At 38.7% G+C, this 21,361-nt stretch overlaps 1 protein-coding gene across 16 annotated transcripts in view; it reads left to right on the plus strand.

The window, feature by feature from the left end:
- ptprt (protein tyrosine phosphatase receptor type T) overlaps window positions 1-20,752 on the plus strand; it is a 214,112-nt gene extending 193,360 nt beyond the window's left edge. For 14 of the 16 annotated variants that reach the window (XM_057337367.1, XM_057337368.1, XM_057337374.1 and 11 more), the window contains 13 exons: window positions 849-925; window positions 2,326-2,362; window positions 3,250-3,347; window positions 4,042-4,158; window positions 5,061-5,215; window positions 7,153-7,288; window positions 9,617-9,766; window positions 12,196-12,369; window positions 13,535-13,666; window positions 14,281-14,406; window positions 15,341-15,504; window positions 17,654-17,789; window positions 18,830-20,752. In XM_057337367.1, the coding sequence (XP_057193350.1) occupies window positions 849-925; window positions 2,326-2,362; window positions 3,250-3,347; window positions 4,042-4,158; window positions 5,061-5,215; window positions 7,153-7,288; window positions 9,617-9,766; window positions 12,196-12,369; window positions 13,535-13,666; window positions 14,281-14,406; window positions 15,341-15,504; window positions 17,654-17,789; window positions 18,830-18,883 (1,556 nt within the window). In that variant the 3' untranslated portion in view covers window positions 18,884-20,752. The remainder of the gene's footprint in view (window positions 1-848; window positions 926-2,325; window positions 2,363-3,249; window positions 3,348-4,041; window positions 4,159-5,060; window positions 5,216-7,152; window positions 7,289-9,616; window positions 9,767-12,195; window positions 12,370-13,534; window positions 13,667-14,280; window positions 14,407-15,340; window positions 15,505-17,653; window positions 17,790-18,829) is intronic. The other 2 variants (XM_057337370.1, XM_057337369.1) reach the window with 2 other exon arrangements.
- Window positions 20,753-21,361: the final 609 nt, after the last annotated feature.

The following is a 21,361-nucleotide window of genomic DNA, read 5'->3' on the forward strand; positions in this document are numbered from 1 at the left end:
TGAGAGACAGCTGAGTTGTTTGTGAGGCGAGAGAGAGAGTTAAAAAGGTAAAAATATAATCTGGTGAATACCGAGCGGATAGAAGAACAGTAACAGGCTTGAAAAGCGGGTTATGTGGGAGTAAACAATCGTGATGTGCTCTCACAGCGATAGACGTGGACCTGTTACTCCTAAAGGAACGTCAGGAGGGAATGGGGGATTGTGCGGAGTTTCCTGCCATCAGAGAACGTCCGCCGGCTTACAGTCGACATGCCTAAACACCGTATTTGCATTCTCCATTTGATCAAAGCAGAACGCCACACGCGAGCGCGGAGCAGGTGTCAGACCCTTCCTTTAACCCTCCTCCTTTCCACGATCTAGCGCGGTAATTGCCGAAACGTACAGGTTCAGTTTTTGAGGGTGGAAAGTCTAGTGTTAAACTCTTGGCAGTTTTAGGAAAGACAAGATGAAGATTGGCGGTTCAAGAGTAATTAAATCAATTACATGCCATGAATCATCTCTCCTCTGTACCTTCTCTTCTTCTGATGGGAAAATGGCCTGATTCTTATTGTCACTTTGCAGAGTGTGCCGTTGAACTTCGGGCACACGGGCTTGAGTTGCTTAGAAACCAGACGTTTTCTTTTTTAGAAAAGTGTTTCCAAACCCATGACTATTTTTCATATGATAGGAATTTAATTCTGATTGTATGAATAATGTATCTAGTTATTGCCTTTGATTCGTTCTTCCTCCCAAAAGTACATTATGTGTACAAAAGTTGTGTTTGTCGGACAGCCGATGCATTTGTAACTCCCCTTTAAAGTGTATGTGTAACTTTAGACTGGCTCTTCTGTGAATATTTGACCCCACAGACGAGCACACTCGTGTCCGGCTGCAACCGCTGGAGGGAGACCCCCATTCGGACTACATAAACGCCAACTACATAGATGTAAGTATGACATGGTTGCATTAAACAAACCTGACTGTGTGTCTGCAGTTTAAGACTCTTTATGGTGACCAAAGCCCTGCATACAGCCATATGGACCAATTTAAATGTATTTTTATATCGCATTTTGCATTGTTGCAAAGCAGTATTACAGAAAAAAAGGACATTTCAACAGTAGAGACATACGAAAAACAGTATAGAAATGAGAAAAACAGCAAAAATTATATTTGTAAAAACTGAATAAAAATAGTACAAGTATAAAAACTTTTTCTGTGTATTCACACCATTATTAAGATAGAAGGTCCTATTGAAGTTTTGTTTTAATAAAATGCACATTAGCATTACTGTAAAAAATGTCTATAGGATTGTAATATTATATTCATATAATATCCACTAGTGCTATTATGAAATGATATGCGCCTTTAAGCTTCTGTGTTGTGTAACCCAGTAGTTCTCAAACTGGGGGCCGTCGCCCCTGGGGGGGGCCCCGAGATGGATCCAGGGGGCCACAGATTTTGTGGCATTTTATGAAATATAGAAATTGATCATAGATTTTATGCAATCAAACATCAGAAAAATAAGACCACCAGACAAAAGAATTGATGTTTCAACATTGTATAACCGAATATGTTTTTGTTTAAATAAAAATGTTAAATTTAAGATTATAAGTCTTTATTTGGGGGGCCGCAAAGCGATGCACTCTACACAAAGGGGGCCTTACAACGAAAACGTTTGAGAACCACTGGTGTAATCTTCCTAAAGTGCGAGAGGAACTTTATTCTTTGCCGTCAGAGAAAGGCATAATAGATGAATTCATCTTTTGTGATTTGAGCTGCTTATAGTGAATGAAACGTACATCGGAGTTCTCTTCTCTGCCTAAACACTCCCATGAGTTACTGTGAATTACACAGCTAATGTGCCACGTCCTCAGTTAGCGACAGGTCAAAATGAAAGTATTTCCCTTGCGCTCTGAATCCAACACGTTGATGTAAATGGCATTATGATGCTGTCGACATGATTGTTTTTATAACAAAATGAATGAGAGTGAATATGTCCATATATGTTATAGACGAGCTTACTCAGACTATAATCGCACCACCCAATCTCATTCCTGAAAATAAAACAATTACCGGCACCATCATAGGAGAGACCCGGTCATAAACCTCAGCAGTGTGTTTAAGAGCTTGACGGGAGCAAGGCTACGCTGGTCACTAATTTGTTTTGTGGTGGTTAAAATGCTAATGGAGTGAAAGCTTCGGAAAGTTAAATTTTAATGTCTCGTTGAATGCAGAATTTGTTTCAAAGTCTGCGCTTAAATGAAGTTCATTGTTGCGTGCGGTTTGTGCAGGTGAAAAAATGAGTTTCATCTGGATAATTTTCATCTTTTTCATCTTGTTTCCCAGGGCTACCACAGACAGAGGCACTACATAGCCACACAAGGTAATTAAGAGAACAAAGATACAACATCAGCAAAACCAACAGAGTTTCTGAACCCAAAACTATCAGTGTGCGTCTGTCTCTGTATTCAAAAGCACACAAAAACTGACTAATTGGAACATCCCTGCTGAAAAAAGCATAGAAATCCTTTTGATCTTAAGGTGTATAGACATGATGATGTGGAGAAAAATGTAATGGTGCCAACATATCAAACTCAAATATTGAAAAAGTTGAAAAGTTGAAGAGTTGGGTACTCCTTCAATCCTGTCACGGTTTGATTTTCACGGCACGGTTATCACAGCCAAAAGAATTCATGTTCACGGTGTTTATCGCGGTAATTGGCGACATGTTTTAGGCTGAAAAAACTGATGCCATTTGTTTTGCTCAATGAATCACGGTTAGCATGGCCAAAAGAATCCACGATAACGGTGTTATTATGCTATTTATCAACATCATTTTAAAAATAAAAATTGATCTTTGGTCAATGAATCACTCTCAAACTACAAGTGTATGAGCCAGAGAGAGAGTTTTGAACCATTGTGACACTTGAGGCTAAATTTGAAATGGGTGCTGAATAGTTTACGGTATGCGTAGAATTATTACAGTATCAATGATCGTGGTATTTAATATCACGCTTATCGACGAAAACTGAAACAACATACATATGAATGGGCAATACGTGTTGAATTATTGTATTGATCTATTAAAAATGTTGAAATGAACACCAGTTAAGATTAATAAACGCGGTAGACGTGTTATTTCTTGTTTGTTCACTAATAGTAACAAAATAGATAGTAAAGTGTTACTGTAGTGTCTTATCTGTAGTTATGTTGGTGCAAGATCACATTGGTGCCTTTGTTTCTAAACGTGTTCCTCCTCATCTCCCGTAGGCCCCATGCAGGAAACAGTGAGGGATTTTTGGAGGATGATTTGGCAGGAGAATTCTGCCAGTATCGTCATGGTAACCAACCTGGTGGAAGTGGGCAGGGTAGGTGTTCTTCAATTATCTCTTCCCTTAATAATTATCACAGGATTAAGGATGATGTTTAGAAAGCGCGCCTCCACTTGATACACATTTTACAATGGTTTTAAGGTTAAATTGAAAGAGTTTAAGCAGTGAACTCAAAGTATACGATTATAAATATGTAAGGCGGGTGGTTGCATGTCGAGGTCATACAGTATTTAACCCCAAAATGAAAAATTCTGGATTGTAGTCATGAGAATCTGTCTGATGATAATAATAAATAGATGCATTACAGTAATAGAAAATCTAATATCATATGTGGATGCTTTTATATTTTTTGTCAAATATTACACCGATATGTCCTTGACAGATTTCGCGAGACACAAACTTTTAGAGGACATCCTAAAATGGACCACATTTAGGTGCAAAGGTACTTCTCGATAGTCCCAATGAGAGCCGTTTGGTGTCACAGTGAATATAACGACCGGTGTTCGATGATTTGCTCCAGTGAACTCCAACCGCAGGGGTTGTTAATACAGAGATAGCATCTTCTCTGACACGTGGCCAATTACAGCGCTTTGTAATGCTATGTCATCCGGGACTTGTTTGATAATACTTCTTCTAGAAACGGTTTGTGCTGCAATGTAGACAAAAATTCTGTAAGATGAAGGCATCATAAATGTTGATGTTGTATGCGGATGTCTGCGTGTTTTTTAAGGTGAAATGTGTGCGCTACTGGCCGGACGAGACGGAGGTGTACGGCGACATCAAAGTGACGTTGATCGAGACGGAGCCTCTTGCAGAATATGTGATCAGAACCTTTACTGTCCAGAAGGTAAAACTTTTAATACATCTATTTATCCTCTGAAACTTTAGAGAAGACACATGTGAGATCACTGGGGTCTAGAAGAACAGACCTCCCCCTTGAGATACCACATAGATCTCATTAGTGCTTTCTTGTCCAGCAGGTACGTCTGTCCTTCCATCCCTTTATAATTGAATCCTGTTCTCCATCAGCCTTATGCTCACGGAAACCCCACGAAGCATCAGTTCGCGTTAAGCCTGTAATGCGTATTTCGCTCGATCACTTTTAATGTTTACATTGTTCAAGGACAGATTGACTGCAGATCTGCATAAATTAAAAAGCAACTTCTAACAGACAGCCTGGATGAGATCTTAAGCCCGCAGATGATATTTTGCAACGAAAGCAAATCGCCAAGCTCTCAGGAGCAGCTCGAGTTTGCTTGCGGAAGCCTGTGATGATCCAAACACAGCAGATGTAGAGAAAGAGATGCTTTGATAGTGGGAGTCTTTGGGAGTCGTTTAGAGGGGGCGGTGCGGTATGGAGCGGCAAGTCATCAGCGAGTTTTTGAAAGTCCTCGATCCATCTGTCTCACGAGTGTTTCAAACATTTCTTCAACTGTGAAAAGAAACCAGTCGGTTTTTTGCCTCAAGTGCGCATGATGCATCTCACTATCTCTGTTGTCTCTCATAGACAGCACTGATGCTAAACAAAGAGCAAATGGAGAATTTTAAGTCTTCTGCTTCTTAGATTTCTGGTAATGAAAACGAATTGTTTTCAAATCCCTCTCCGTGTAGTTTTACAGATTTCAAGAATGCCGTGTTCATGTGATTCAACTGCTGAAAGAGATTATTTCAATTATGAAAGGTGATGTTATTGGTCGCCGTGATAAACTGTTCACTGATGTTAAACTGACCAGATGCTCTTTCGTTCAGAAGGGCCATCACGAGATGCGCGAAATCCGGCAGTTTCATTTCACCAGCTGGCCTGACCACGGCGTTCCCTGCTACGCCACCGGCCTGCTGGGCTTCATTCGCCAGGTCAAGTTCCTCAATCCTCCAGACGCCGGGCCCATCGTGGTCCACTGCAGGTGCGGACCCCTTTAGCCATAACATTTCCATTCTGACTCATGCTCCGCCTGTCTTTGTTTCACACACTCTCTCTTCTAAGATGCATCGTAGCCCAAGGTTTATGTTTTCAAGTTGGATTGATGGTGTGTCTGTGAATCCAGAATGAGAAAACCATTGATTATTTAGATTATACAATATTCCCGGAGGGCGTTCAATGGCTGTTATGAATACAGTATCATGGTACGCAGTGTAAGTTACGTTTCTTCAGGGCAGTTTTTAAAGGAATACTTGGCACCGCTTTAGTTATTATTTCTTTCTGTTGTTCCAAACCTGTATGGTTTTATTCATGGAATACAGTGCTGTTTAAAAAGATGTTTGCTCACATTTTCTCACACAATGAATATGTCCACAACATACTTGCAGGCACATACACGGCTACACGCTTGTGGGGTATAACTGGGAGACACTTGGGAAATGTTTTGGGAAAGTAAGAATAGGAGGCTTTGAAACGGGACAGTGTCCATTTGAAGCTGCTCAGAGACGAACCAGATTTGAGAGTAGATAGATGAGCAGAAGAGTTTAGGTGCTCTCAGAGCCCGGCAGCACTGTGCATTAACTTTCAAATAATTGAACAGCCCGTCGTCAATTATTCCTTACTTAATGCACACCTACCAGCCAATCAGAATCGAGTATTCAAATAGACCATGGTATTATTAATTTTATTTTATTTTGTCAATGTTTGGATGATATATATAATTTTAAATAAAAGACAACATTTAAATGATTGTCAATTAAAAAAAATATTATGCACATATTAAAGGGGTCATATGACACGGCTAAAACAAATATTATCGTTTGTTTTAGATGTAATGCAATGTGTATACACGATTTAAGGTTCAAAACCGCTGTATTTTTCACACACCGTGCATGTTTGTATCTCCTCTTTGCTCCGCCTCTCTGAAATGCGCAGATTTTGTACAAAGCTCATGGCTCTGAAAAGCGAGGTGTGCTATGATTGGCCAGTTAACCAGTGCGTGGTGATTGGTCAAATACTGCAAGCGTGTGACGGAAATGTAACGCCTCTTACCATATTTGGAACATTTGGATTTGTGGGGGTGTGGTTACACGAGGCGTTTCAGGCAGGTCTGGGTGAGCATTCGCTTTTAGATAGAATGCATCTTTTGTTCCCACACTTTCATTTTTGCAATTTTATGTGTCTAATACATGCGTGGGCAATTTATAACACACCAAAGACACAGAAAAACACGCGCCATATGACCCCTTTAATTTACTAATGACAGATTCCTACTTGGAATTTAGGCATGCTCTCTTGAAAGGACAGAGAGAGGACATCCTCTCTCTCTCTCTCTCTCTCTCTCTCTCTCTCTCTCTCTCTCTCTCTCTCTCTCTCTCTCTCTCTCTCTCTCTCTCTCTCTCACACACACTCTGGTTGTTTACCAGTCATGCCATAAATCACTGAGAGTGACGGGCAATCTGTGGCTCTGTGGAGTTACTCTGTGTGTGGGAAGTAGTTTTAGAGTGACGGATAGCACATCTTCTGTCCAAATGCTCACACACACACACACACACACACACACACGCACACGCACACAAACAAACACCTTATTCTGCCAGAACTTTGTTTTTGTTACAACTATCATTTAAATGCTGGCAAAACTATAACCTCAATCAATGTAGTGTGTGTATGTGTTATTAAGCTGACATTATTAATATGAGCAGTTGTATGCTTGCTTGCTTGTTGTTCTCATAGTTTTAATATTAACAGTGAATTATTTATTCATGTTATTTATCAATACATGCCATCATTCTCTTTTGATTCTCTGGCTGTAAAGTAAAATGGAAATGGGTGTATCACAGTGCAGTGGTGTGTGATAGAGTCATAGAGATGGTTTATTGTTAATAAGCTGTGTGTCTCGTGTGTTTGTGTTTCATGCAGTGCTGGGGCCGGCAGAACGGGCTGTTTCATTGCTGTGGATATTATGCTGGACATGGCAGAGAGTGAAGGTGTGGTGGACATCTTTAACTGTATCAGAGAGCTGCGATCACAAAGAGTTAACATGGTTCAGACCGAGGTGAGCGATGCTGTATTTACATAATCCTGTTGAACTCACATTTACTGTAGTTTATCATATACAGTACTCACACGCTTTAGATCTGTCATCAGTCTCTCGCTCACTCACACACACACTCACACACACACACTTATATACAGTCGTGCTCAAACTGATTCAACAAGCACAACTGTAGCTTTCACTACTCACTACTTGATTCATTCATTCATTTACAGAACATTTTACTGCCTCGTTCATTTGATCAGTCACATAACCTTTCGCTACCTAATTTGTTCATTCGTTCGTTCATTCACAAAACCTTTTAATACCCAATTCATTCGTTCATTTGTTCATTTATTCGCTCGTGCGTTTGTTGTAAGCTTTCACTTCGTTAGTCCTGTCGTTTATTCACATCACCTTTAATTACCTGATTCAACATTGATTCACATGAATGTTCAATACCTCATTCGTTCGTTTGTTCATTCGTCTATTCATTCGTTCGTTTGTTCGTCCGTCGTTCGTTCGTTCGCTCACATAACCTTTCTCTACCTAATTTGTTTGTTCGTCCGTTCGTTCGTTCGTTCGTTCATTCGTTCATTCAAATAACCTTTCACTGCCTGAGTTATTAATTTACACACATAACCTTTCATTACCTGATTCAATCATTCATTTAACCTTCAACTTTCTAAATTCTTAATTAAATTACATAACACTTCACTATCTGATTTATTCATTCATTTGTTTATACAACCACCAAATTAATTTGCTCTTAATTAACTCTTTATGTCACTCACTCCTTTCTTTCTTTCTTTCACTTTCTTTCACTTATTTACATTGCCTGTCACTACCTCATTTGCTTTTGCTTTTTTCATTTTCATTACTCCCCCTCGTGGAGTAATAAAATAGCAATATAATAATAATGCAAGAGTTACACAGTACTCTAAAGTTGTTTGGTTTGTTTTACTGAGTTATTTGATTACATATCAGCGTTAACTGTTTTAGTCTTAAAAATGAATCATTTTATTTGTATTGTATATTATGTATTTGCCATTAAACGCTTTACCAAATTGATATTTGGTTTTATTTCTGCATTACTCCCGGTCTGCCAGTGCCCAGAGCATCATGCGCTATTTCACATGGACACGCTGTTTCATTCTGATGTAACACAATTTTGCAATGTGGACAGCGTGCTTTTAAAAGACTAACACTAAACACAGCGCTGGCGATAATGGGTTCTGGGAGGCAATTTGTGTCATCCGGCGGCCCCATTCACAGCTAATCCTCCACAGACACAACATAAAGCAATTAATCTTTTAAAAGGCTTTTTCTGCTCTTTTTTTCGTTCCCGTCCTCAGCCGAAGTTCTCACCGGGTTATGAGTAATAGGTACGGGAGGTCATCTCAGCTTGACTTTAGTTTAGCGTGGATCAAAGGCCTGCATTAACATTCAAACCCTTAAGCCGCAGGCATTGTTCAGTTAAAATATGGATAATTCCGCCGCATATTGAGGGCCGGGCTTTAAGAGAGAGTTTAATATCAGCCGCAGGATGCTGACAATGCTTCCAGTGGCCCCTTGATCTCATTTTAAGGCGCGTTTGGAGACGTTTTAGGGACACGCTGTTTGAGCGTGAGAAACTGCAAAAGTTGAGATGCGTCGAGATCCCTGACGCTGGAGTCATTTCACCATCAGCAAAATAAACTTTATTCACTTTATGCACTGTCATAGAAATATTTGTTTCGTATTTCCCTCATGACTTCCCTTGATGCTGTGATGTATTTGTCATAGCTTGATGTCCGGCTACAGAAATTTACATGAATTATGTAGATTGCTTGGTTTGAAGATGTAAACGTGTAAATTGAGCCTTAATTGTTTTTGAGCTGATATGGTTTTTAGTATGATAAATTTAGCTCTAAAATGCCTAGAGTGTCACCATTGAGTAGCAAATCTCATGTGACCTAATAGACAATGTGTTTTTTATCAAAAATAAAGTGTTTGGCTGTGACTGTAATATTGCATTAATTTAATTAAATGAACTAAAATACAAAAAAACATGTTTCCAGCAAAGGAACTAAATGTTCAAACCTCTCTTCAAAAACATGACTGTAGAACTAGCAATGACTTTAATTTTTTCTGACTTGAGTAGAAAAGAGGCAGGGCGTGCATCATTGGTTACTTTGATGGAGTGATGTTTTCTCATTCTTAAAATGTCTCTTCCAATCATATTCAAAGACCACATACTGGATACAGTAGAGTATGTGTCGTAGTTTTATCATCTGATGCCATCATTGTACCCCTGTACGTCCACAGTGCATTGTTGTAAGGATTATTTGTATCTTTCTTTCTCTGAAGGAGCAGTATGTGTTTGTGCATGACGCCATCTTGGAAGCGTGTTTGTGTGGGAACACGGCAATCCCAGTGTGTGACTTCAGAGCCATTTACTACAACATCAGCAGACTGGACTCTCAGACCAACTCCAGTCAGATCAAAGACGAGTTTCAGGTGAGACAAAGAAGTCATATAAGAGCCGCTACTACAGTTTGTGATTTAAAAATGACATCTTAAAACCAGAGGTGGACAGTACTTCATTTTAACTCTGGTGAAGAACATAATCTAGAAGTACTAGATTTTTAATTAAAGGCGCAATGTGTAATATTTAGGAGGATCTATTGACAGAAATGCAATATACATAACTTATGTCTTCAGAGGTGTATAAAGACCTTACATAATGACGCGTTATGTTTTTATTACCTTCGTAAATACGTTATCTCCTTTGTCAAAGAAGCGAAAAAGTGATGACATCTTAGTTCTGTGTCAGCCACCGTACTGCTTTGAAAGGGAGGGTGAGCCGTTGGGTGCAGTTCACAACCTCACCACTAGATGCCGCTAGAATCTACACAGAAAGTTGAAGTATTGAATGTAAAAAATCAATGCGTATTTATAAAAGTATGATATAAGCTTTATAATGTCGTGAAGTCAAACTTTTCCAAAGTAAAAACATCTAAAATACAGAGATTTCAAAATGTACTTGAAAGCGAAAAGTAGGGATGCACCGCTCGTACTCGTAATGACACACCGATACCAAAGACCGATACCTCACGTGACATAGCCTACATAGAGCCCTATGATTTCCGCAATGCGTTAAACGCGGACGGAATCGAGGAATCCAGGCATTTCCTAACAAGAAATTAGCGCTGAACAGCTAAAACCTAACGCAACAGTTAACGAAATATTCAGATACTGTTTAAATATGTATTCTGCTTGTTTTACGTTACCGTGTGTGAAAGAGTGGTGCGGTTGCGTGTACTGAACGCATTGTGCTTGTGGAGCTTTCAGCGCCAGCGTTTCACTGCACGAGGACACGAACACATAAACAAACACCATTTGCGGCGATCCGTCAAAATAAAAGTCTGGTTAATTTAAACAAACGCTCTTTGCGGCGTCCATTCAAAATAAAAGTCCGATTGACTTGAACAAGTTATAATACACTCACTTTTTACCACACCACGCCCCTTAATTTTTTTATAATTTGACCACAGAGCATATTGTTTATTGTAAATGCGCTAATAAAATTGTGCTACTTATCATATAAAATAGAACTTAAATTTAAGTAGACCTAAAAACAAAAGAAAAAAAGAAAATGTACCAGTAAGATACTGGTTTATTAACATTGTTGTACATTATACAGGCATCGGTTATAGGTATCGGTATCGGCGAGTACCAGAAAAAAAATATCGGTACTCGTACTCGGTCTTTAAAAAATGGTATCGGTGCATCCCTAGCGAAAAGTACTGTTCATCTTTATTTGTTTCTTTAACAAAGTGTTTTGTTGTGTCTTGTATGTCATTATCTTTTTTACAAGGTTATAAGGCAAAAACCCCTATGACTTAATACTGAAATCCTTAACTTTTGACAGCAAACTTTGTAGCAAAGTCAGCTCTGGAAAAGCGGTTTCTGGAGCCTGTTCCCCAGGATATCAATATCCTCCATTTGCTCTCCATTAAATCTCATCAGCTTCGAAGAAACGATCGAAAAATTAAATAGATCCCATTTGTGATTTCTCATCCCTACAGGCAGTAAAACAGTAAGAACAGAGAGCATTTTTTACTTTATGTGGCTGGAGCTCTTAAAGCATAATCAGCGAGACACATGACCAGCCCACGTACAGTCGAATGCATTGAATCCTCTGAGGTTTTTTATTTTTGCATATTGGCCGAATTATATTACGGCCGAAGATCCTGCAGCTATTTCCAACAACTTTAACAATCTTTCACGAGGCTCATGCGCGATTCTATCACGGTTTCTCCTCGATTCAAAGTTCTTTGAAAAAGTCAATCGGCAAAGCAAAGCAGCTCCCATCATGCATGTAGATGAGGCAGGTGAGTAAAGACGCCGTGACTCAGACATGAGGGGAAAAATGCTTTTTTACGAGCCATTGGCAAGCTGCTGGGCCTCATAAAGTCCAAAGCCGAGCTATTTCTTTTCATGGCGCCTTTATGTTTTGTATTCCTTGTGAAATGAGCGAGTCGCCGCCGTCTGAAGAGAAGGAGCGCTTTAGATCTGTGAGTTGTCTCATAAAATATGATGAATATGCTTCTATCTTTCTTTCCTTCCGATCTTTCATTTTCTATCTAGTGCGGCATCCCTCTATCTTGTAAGCCATTTTTCACTGTCGCTCTCTCTTTGTCTCGCTCACTCACTCCATCTCTCTGTTATTCAGTGTGTCTTATACATAAGTAATGACTGACCTTCAGTTTAGTATAATATTTGCGCTGGTTGCGGTCGAACTACAAGTGCGAGCGGAATTGCTTTTATACACACTTTTTTTCTTTCAATCAGCTTTATTTTAGCAAGAAAACAGGGAAGGGCGAGTTTTGGTTCTGTATTTTAAAGATGTTTATTGGACGGTTCTGTATGATTTTTTTTGTCAGACTCTGAATATAGTGACCCCGCGTGTTCGCCCGGAGGACTGCAGCGTGGGACTGCTCCCGCGTAACCACGATAAAAACCGCAGCATGGACGTCCTCGCCGTGGATCGCTGTCTGCCTTTCCTCATCTCGGTTGATGGCGAGTCGAGCAATTACATAAACGCAGCGCTAATGGATGTAAGTTTGAGAGGTTTAACGTTAAATTGGACTTTTCAACTATGGATGTAACGATTCACTCGGCTCACGATGCGATGCCATTAACGATACGATTCATTCACTATTTATTTTTACAAAATGAGTTGAAACAAATCACTTTTATTATTTCTCAAATGCTGTACATTTCTTTGTCAAATAAAAATTAATTTTATGTCAAATAACAAAACTAAAATGCAATTTTAAAACAAATTCCAAATCAAATAAAGAAAATGAATAACACAAAAGTCAAGTTTTTCAAGTTTGCAGTAAACACAGCGGCCCCTGCTGTTCAAAACATTTATTGCGATTCAAATAACATCTCAACCGGCTTGAATCATCACATATTATAATAGATTTTCAACCGGCTCACAGTGAATCGTTGCATCCCTATTATCTACTATATACTGTCCTATAGTTTATTTAAAGAAACAGTTCACTTAAAATAAATATTCATTCATATTTTGCATTTTTGCATTCACTTTCGTTCAAATATGGCATCTTCTACCAGGTTTGTGGTGGTGTGTGATGTTTGTATGTACTCGAATGAGATTGGAGAACATTAATGGAGGGTTTTCTTTTTGTGCGTTTTGGTTTCACCCTGGAAAACCGAAGACCTAGGAGATAACATAGCAACGCTCAAAGAAACAATGGCGACAATCTAGCAGTACAAGATTAGATCACATCTCTATAATCTCCACACATCATAATCACACTCGTATCAAAAGCAACCATCTTCACACAGCATCCAACACAACACGCACTTCAGGTGAAGAACAACACAATAAACGGATAAGAGATAAGATGCAAACGTATTAATCAGGTTATGATGTGAGGAACACTGCTTCATACAGACCCCCATGACTTCTCATCCCCGGCAAGATCATCACTCAGTCCCACGGGTGAATTCAATAATTCAGTGTGAATTCACCGTAGACAAGCACATTTCCGGCTGCATTTAGCACAGAATTTTGGGCCACATTTACTCTGTTACCTGATTTACATAATTCCTTTAGCATATTCAAACTCTAAGGCAAGTCTCCGTGCACATCTTCATTGAGCTCATGTCATTGCGTGTGTGAGGCACGTTGGGATGCATGGAGTTCGAGAGGGCTAACATGTAAACATGTTCTCTTATTGATCGTCCCAGAGCCACAAACAGCCGGCGGCCTTCATTGTAACGCAGCACCCGCTTCCCAACACAGTGGCAGATTTCTGGAGGCTGGTGTTCGACTACAACTGCTCCTCCATCGTGATGCTGAATGAAATGGATGCTGCGCAGGTACGTGGTACCCGGAGGCTGTGAACTACTTGACCTCCACCTCTATTTAGCAACTATTATCTGTTGGAATTTGTCGTGTTTGGGTTAGGCGGTGTGATTTATTTTCCTGATAGAGTTTTATTGATTTTTTTGTGTGGATATACAAAAAAGCAGGGAATGTAATCTAAACGCAAAAAAAAGAATACTTGAAGGAACAGACAACTCATTTATCTATGAAATTCTTATTTTATTTTATTTTATATTTTCACTTCACTTCACTTGACAAAATCTAAAAAACAGATTTACAAATGTTCAAAAATCATGATTCTTTTGTGCATTTCAAGAAATATCAAGCAAATTGCAGTGGGGTAGTTTTGATTAAGTAATAATAACTAGCTAACTAACAGAATAAAACACAATTACAGCAATATAACTCAATAAAAAACATGATTTTTGAACAAACAAAGGACAGACAAAAAGTTATCTGTTTTTGCAAATAAACTCTTCAATTCTAATAGGTTTTCATACAGATATTCTAATATAATTGTTCACCTGACCTTTTTTGCACATCATCTCTTGAGTCACATTGCACGTAAATTGTATTTATTTTGTTAAAAATCTCTGCATCCCTACAGCTCTGCATGCAGTATTGGCCCGAGAAAGGTTCCTGCTGCTACGGCCCCATTCAAGTTGAGTTCATATCTGCCGACATCGATGAAGATATTATCAATCGCATCTTCAGGATCTGCAACATGGCACGGGTAAATGCATCCCAAATGGATTACATCCAGTTTAAGCCTGAACCCAAAGAAAGTCCAAACAACAACACGTCTCAGTAACCACAGCAAGTTAGACTATTGTGTATTTTCAGAATTGATGTGTTTTGCTAGCAAAAAATTCAGTATTTGAGCTCCATAATCGCATAAACATAAGCAGAGCTCATATTTGAATATGGCTTGGCATGCTGTCATGTGTTTCTTCTTTGCCGTGGCGTAGCTTTACATTAGCATTCATTACTGCAGTTTCAGGTGTTTCTGGAGGTGTGCAGCGTTACTAACACTCATCCCCGGCGTTTTTTTGCTCTCCCCGTTCTTCTTAACTGCTGGTGACAAGCGGCGTTTACCGGGCAGCTAATCAGTGTCGGCGCGGCATAGCGGCGCGAAATAAATAAGTGCCACAGCGGCACAAATTTGCCGTGAAATGGCCCCATCGATGGCAAATTGCGTGTAATACGGTTCTCATTTAGTGGATCTGATTGTATCCAGTATACGACTCTGTTTGGTTTCGCTTGTCTTTGTGTTGTTTCATTTTTTGTTTTGTATCGTGTCTGGTGCAAGCGGAAGAGCTGAATGATATTCATCCGTCCAAAACAGAACGTATGCCAGTAAAGAAAAAGATTGTATTGTGTTGTTTCATTTACAGTATCAGTGTTGTCTCAGATGTTTCTCCTGAAATTCCTGAGGAGATGAAACAAAAAGCTTAGATAATTTGGGAAAATTATTGCGAAATGTTCATACTGAGATCCTGAGTTTTGATTTGGGCGTCTTGGGTCATTTGAGCACAGTCTGAGATGTCGTTGAGAAGTCAATTGAGATTTTAAAGCGATTTGCTTTGTGGTGTGTTCGTGCAAAACTGTCAAACACAACATCAAATGTTTATGAATAAAAATTCACACGGCTTGTGTTCTGCTTCCAGCCTCAAGACGGCTACCGGCTGGTCCAGCATTTCCAGTTCATTGGTTGGCCAGCGTACAGGGACACTCCGCTGTCCAAGCGCTCCATCCTGCAGCTGGTCAGACGATTGGCCAAATGGCAGGAGCAGTATGATGGAGGAGATGGACGCACGGTGGTCCACTGCCTGTGAGTATAACCCTCGAGAACATCAGCGACCTGTATTCCCGAATGAGCAGTGATGTAAAATGAATTGAAATATCAGAACCCTACAGTCATTCATTCTGTTCGGGTTCATTCCCGAAGGGCCACGTTCATTTCCAAACCTAATGTTGATAGCATATGTTTACACTCTTAAAAATAAATGTTCTTTGCTTGGCTGTACGGTACCTTATCATTCAGATTACCTTCCAGTTGCACAAATGGTTATTTGTAGCGGTCTAGAACAAGGTAAGAAAAATGGATCTTTTGACCGAAAGGTTCTTTGGAGAACCCCGAATGGTTCTTCTGTGGCATTTCTGCAAAGAAAAAGAGTATATGCCACTAAAGATCAGAATCCTAAAACTCCAGCAACTAAATGACTAAAGGATAAAAGCGTACCGCCTTTGAGCCAAGGACAATCTTATCAGTGTCACAAATTAAATCCAGACAGATACAAAAGATCTGACAACTCTGTTACCTTCCCTTCGTTGTCAAAAAGTTCAGAGCAGGTGTTGAATGCAGAGCAATTTCCCGAGCAGAACTTATTTCAAAATGTCATTCTTGTCAAATAATGGTGATGTTCTGCAAACTAAATATTCACTTTGAAGTCGCTTTTTCAAAGCTCGTACCGCTCACATTGAAATCCGCTCAATCGTCAAACGAATCAATGAAACGCCTCTCCATAAGACCATTAATAATACAATTTCATTTTTATGTACAGGAGATACCCTTGCTATAAAAGACCAGCTTTAATGTCTGTTTATCATGGTTTGGATTTTGTCTAGCTAGTAGTTGATGTAAATTAATGTATTGCTGGTTGCTACAAAAAATCTGGAACTAGCATCTCAAACACAAATTTACTACAGACTGTACTTGATCACAGTTCCGTCTGTTACCATGCTGTATCATGGTAAGGTGTTTCTTTTAAGGGCCAGAACTGATCAAATACAACCCTGATGTTTTATTTAGCATATTCCTAATTCCTAGCTCTGGTTGGAGGGTGTTTGCTGGTGTAGTATGAATGACTTGAATTCCAAACACGCTATAATATGGCATCTTGGGTCTTTGAGAGCCAGAAAGGGATAATCGTATAATAGGCTTTGTGTGTCTACAATATTTAAATAGTACTGGCAGAACGGTAACTTTTGATAGGTGGGCCAAACTCGCACCAGACCTTCTGACTAACATCGGTTTAAAAGCTGTGATAAGAAAGAAATAACTGACATGATTAAAAATATTTAAAAAAAAACATATTAAAAATATAATTTCTTAGTTAAGTACTTATTTCTTTTCAGTACACAAACTTAAATAATATATGACAATTTTAGATCATTTTTTATTTGGTTTTTAGAGAATTTGTATATGTCCCGCTCATAAAAATCACTTCAATGATTTTAAAAGATTTGATTAAGTCAATATAGCTTTTATTTATGTGATATTTTTAGAGTGTGGTTAATACACCAGTGTGTGTAAGCTCGTTACTCACAGTAGTATTTGTAATATAATTATAATGAATAGTCCCAAAAATAAAAAATATAATTGTTATCCATGAATTTTCAAATTTACTGTTTTATAAGAAAAGATGATTTTTTTCTTTACATTCAAATGCCAAATTACAGTTAGTAACTTGCAGTCCTTAATAGAAACATATAAGCGCGTTTCTTAAATACGTTATCTCCTTCGGGAAAGAAGCGAAAACGTAATGACATCTTTGTCCAGTGAGAGCCGCCGTAGTGGAGGGGTGGAGTGAGCCATTAGTTGCAATTCCTCACGGCTAGATGGCGCTAAAATCTCCACATTGCTCCTTTAAACAAGTTGTTCGCAAATTCCAAAAATATATGTTTTCTCTATATTATGACAGATTGTCTAATCAATTTGTTAAGCACTATATATTTATTTGTTTTGAAACAAAGTAGCCAAAACTTGGGTCTTTCATTGTTTAAACAAAAAAGTGGCTCCGCCCCAAACTCACATCATTGAGCTAGACCTTACACTTATCTGGAAGTCAAACTACGGTTCATACACTTAAAAATGAAAAGGCTTTATCCACTTTAAGGTAAGCCATGTTTAGAAATGTAGCACAAGACAAGCTGTGAAATGATGGGATGTTTGGTTTGTTTATCGTTTATCTCTTCAGGACTGGTGGAGGACGCAGCGGGACTTTCTGTGCCATCTGTAGCATCTGTGAGATGATCCAGCAACAGAACATTGTGGACGTGTTCCACACAGTGAAGACGCTGAGAAACAACAAAGCCAACATGGTGGAGACGATGGTAAGTTTCGCTCGTCTACAGGATACCTGCGTCCCAATGCATACACTATCCGTCTTAAATAGTATTCGATATTAGAATTTGTATGTCCCAAATTATAATGTGTTGACCAAGACGGTCTAGTATTTCGGATCAAATTTAAAGTGGTTCTGGATTCAGGTAGTCACTAACTTCAAGTTTGTCGAAACTCCTGATGAACGTTCCACTTGAAGCAACGGCTCCTCTGGCCTCCGTAAAGTGCTTGTCGTTCTTCAACGCTCCGAGCCGGAAAAAGATCGTAATTACTCCCTCACCCCTCACCCGTGAGACAGACAGCTGCAAATTCTGCAGTTGGTGACTCCAATTCCGAGACGCTATGTTCCGTCTATAACCGGCGACCGCTGCAGGTGCAATTAGACATCTGTGTCCAACCTCTTCCCCTGATTGCACTCCAAGCATCTCGCTCAGCTGGACATGACTGAGAAATACGTCTGAACTCCAGGACTAACATCATGGTTCCCAAAGTCATGTTAAAACCTATTTTAAGATTTGGAAAAGCCATATTTTACTAATAATAATATGTAACTTGTAGGGTGTATATTTGTTTAGTTATTCCTAAAAAATGTACTTTCGCCTCTCTGTTGTCATCTGTGTTTGAACCCTAAAATTACAGATAACTATATATTTTCGTATTGAAGTCACGTGACATCAAACTGCATAAATCGTACCCGGCACCTCGAATTATTAGTCATTGCTTATCATTATGAATCATTATGATCTTTATGTACTTGCCCAATATTTGTTTTTAATAAAAACTGAGGGATTGCAGCTTTAAAATCCTTATCTAGTTATAATAAGTGAGTGGAAATATCTGACTAGATGGCTTTGATTCCGCTTTCTCCATTATAACCCAGATGTTTTATCTATAATGAAAGTGACGCTTTAATATAATTGTAATGTATTATTAATGACGGGGTGCAAGGAAAGCGCAGCCAGAATCCCCCGAGTGCCGTCTCCCTTTCAACCAGTAATGAATTTTTGCCCTGGCTTTTGTTTTTATTTAGGAGCAGTACAAATTCTGTTATGAGGTGGCTCTGGAGAGCTTGAACGGCTTCTAAACACATGAAAGGTGAAGACGAGAGAAAAACAAGGCAGGCAATCTTCTCTTCCTCGGAACGACATCTCATCTCAACACGGACTCGCCTCTCCTCTGAGCTTCTGTGATGAGAAACAAGCTCAGCCCTCGACTCGGGGTTCGCTGTAAAATACTGTATAAATAAAACGAAACGTTCTTCGCCATTTCTTTCTTCTGTCAATGTCCAGTATCCTGGGCCGTGAAGTGAATCTTGTACAGGTTTTCCTTTCTTTTTAGCTATACGCCTTGAATGTTTCCCATCCGTGTAAGGAACAACGGTGATAACAAAAGGTTCTTTCTACGTGCCAGCTGGGATTAACCAAATAGACTTTCCCTGAGCTATGTACAGATTTAAAGAAAATAAAAAGACAAAAACAAGAAAGCTTAAGCGAATTTGTGGAGAAACGTGAGGACGGATATTTTTGTTATTCTGATGGTTTCGTGGTTCCTTTCTTTGACGCATTTGTCCGTCCGCCTGCAGTCTCTCACACGTGTGCAGTTTGCTACAGAACATACAGATATCTGTTCATTGGAAAGTTGGAATCTTGGGGTAATATTTGTTCGGTTGATATTTCTGTCTCTTTTCTTTCAGTGTTGCTTCTTTCTATAAACGGCCGATGCCATGTTGAATTTAGTTTTCTTGGTATGGGCAGTGAATGAGGATTTAAAGTATTTTCTAGTTTGTCATTTGCACTTTACATGTGTTACGCCTCCAAAGGAAAATTTTATGAAAGCTGTGGAGAAATATCCGGGTCATATTTCAGGTGAAAAGAGAAATAAATATTTCGCATAAAGCAAGGAAAGGATCATTAAGATTTTGACATGACAATAAAGAACATGTAAACCCTCCTTTTATCAGAGCTTACTGTAATGTAAAAATAATATATTATTTAAGTGATTCAAAAGTACATTTGAAAGCTTATGTATGAACATGATACTATTTAATGAATTTAATTTTCAAAAATTCAAAGAGAATGGTTTTCATTATATCCTAATAATGGAAATGAGATTCTAGAATTAGATCATTGTAATGAGAATATGTAAAGAAACCTTAATTCGTGAGTCGTAAAAATAACCAGTCCCAGTTTTCTTTATGCAAAATATACATTTATTAATTTTTTTTCTATCGATTTTAGACTGAAACATGACCTGGACACGCTCTTGAGATTCACCCTGAATCTTTGTGTTTGTAAATCCTCTTGCGTCGTCCGATTTGATTTAAAGTGCCATATTCTCATGTTCAATGAAACACTTGAAAAACTGCCACCAAACCACAGATGGGATGCATGTCAGAAACATGCACACAACTCTTTTGACCAATAAAACAGCTGGCATCAATACAACTTTACCAGTGTTTGGTTGCAGGAACTCCATACGCTTTTTAAACAGACTTCGACTGATCAGCAGTGTTTTTCAATGTGATAAAAATGCAAGAAATTTGAGTTGTAAATTCAAGACTTTTGCACGAAAACTGTGACTTGACTGTGATTTCTGCTTCTTGAACTGCTGAAACATGTATTTGCAAGAATATATGTTGTTTAGAATATCTTTAAAAAAAACAGCCGTTACACAATGTCTATTGGACACACAACCAGAGTTTGTATTCACAATGAAAGAAAAAGAAAATACTTGCTAATTTGTAATGTAAACATTTTTTTTTTTGCAATGTGTTCTTGATTTTTTTCACTGCCTGTGTTTTGTTTGACCACTTTATTTTAATTTATTTGTACTTTTTTAAACTATTATTTATCATTTATTTGTCTAGAGAAGTGGTTTATGTAGAGCTGGTTATTTCATTGGTGGTTCTGTTGCTTGGAATTGTGATAACTAATAAAGGGACCAAAATGTTGAACAGCAACTTTTCACAATGGCTAACGTTTTTTTTACGTTCATAAACAAGTGACGGTCACGTTTCCCCAAAGATGACACACCAGTCTCCAGTAATAATGGCTGAAGAGATTTACAACACTGAAGATAGCTATAACTATGAGGTCATTGTCAGGAAATGATGTCATTCATTTGCACCTAAAAATGAAAATGTTCATATTTTTATATACAGGTAGATATACAAATGTGTGGGCCCTTTACACAGTTTTGACTGTACTATAGTTGTCTATTCTGATTCTGACACAACATCTCTCCATAAAAAACTACATACTAACACCAATAACACTGGTAAATAAAAAACAGACTTCCAAACTAACTTCAAATTTGATTTAAATAGCAATGTAAGACATGCAAGTCCATCGGTCTACAAGGTTGTTTTGGCGAGAGTGCTCTGAATAGACAACCTATGCTGTATCTGACCATAACTCACATCAAACACACTCAAGAGTGAAGGTGCTACTTTAAGAAGTCGAGACTCCAGCAGAGGCTAATTTAAAGAAGACGAGCTTCGTCTGAGCTCCACTTCACATTTCCAAGCACAGAAATAACCTCTCTGTTCTCACTTTGATGTCAA

The sequence above is a fragment of the Triplophysa rosa genome, linkage group LG7 (assembly GCF_024868665.1).
Source record: "Triplophysa rosa linkage group LG7, Trosa_1v2, whole genome shotgun sequence".
In the NCBI taxonomy this organism is placed as follows: Eukaryota; Metazoa; Chordata; class Actinopteri; order Cypriniformes; family Nemacheilidae; genus Triplophysa; species Triplophysa rosa.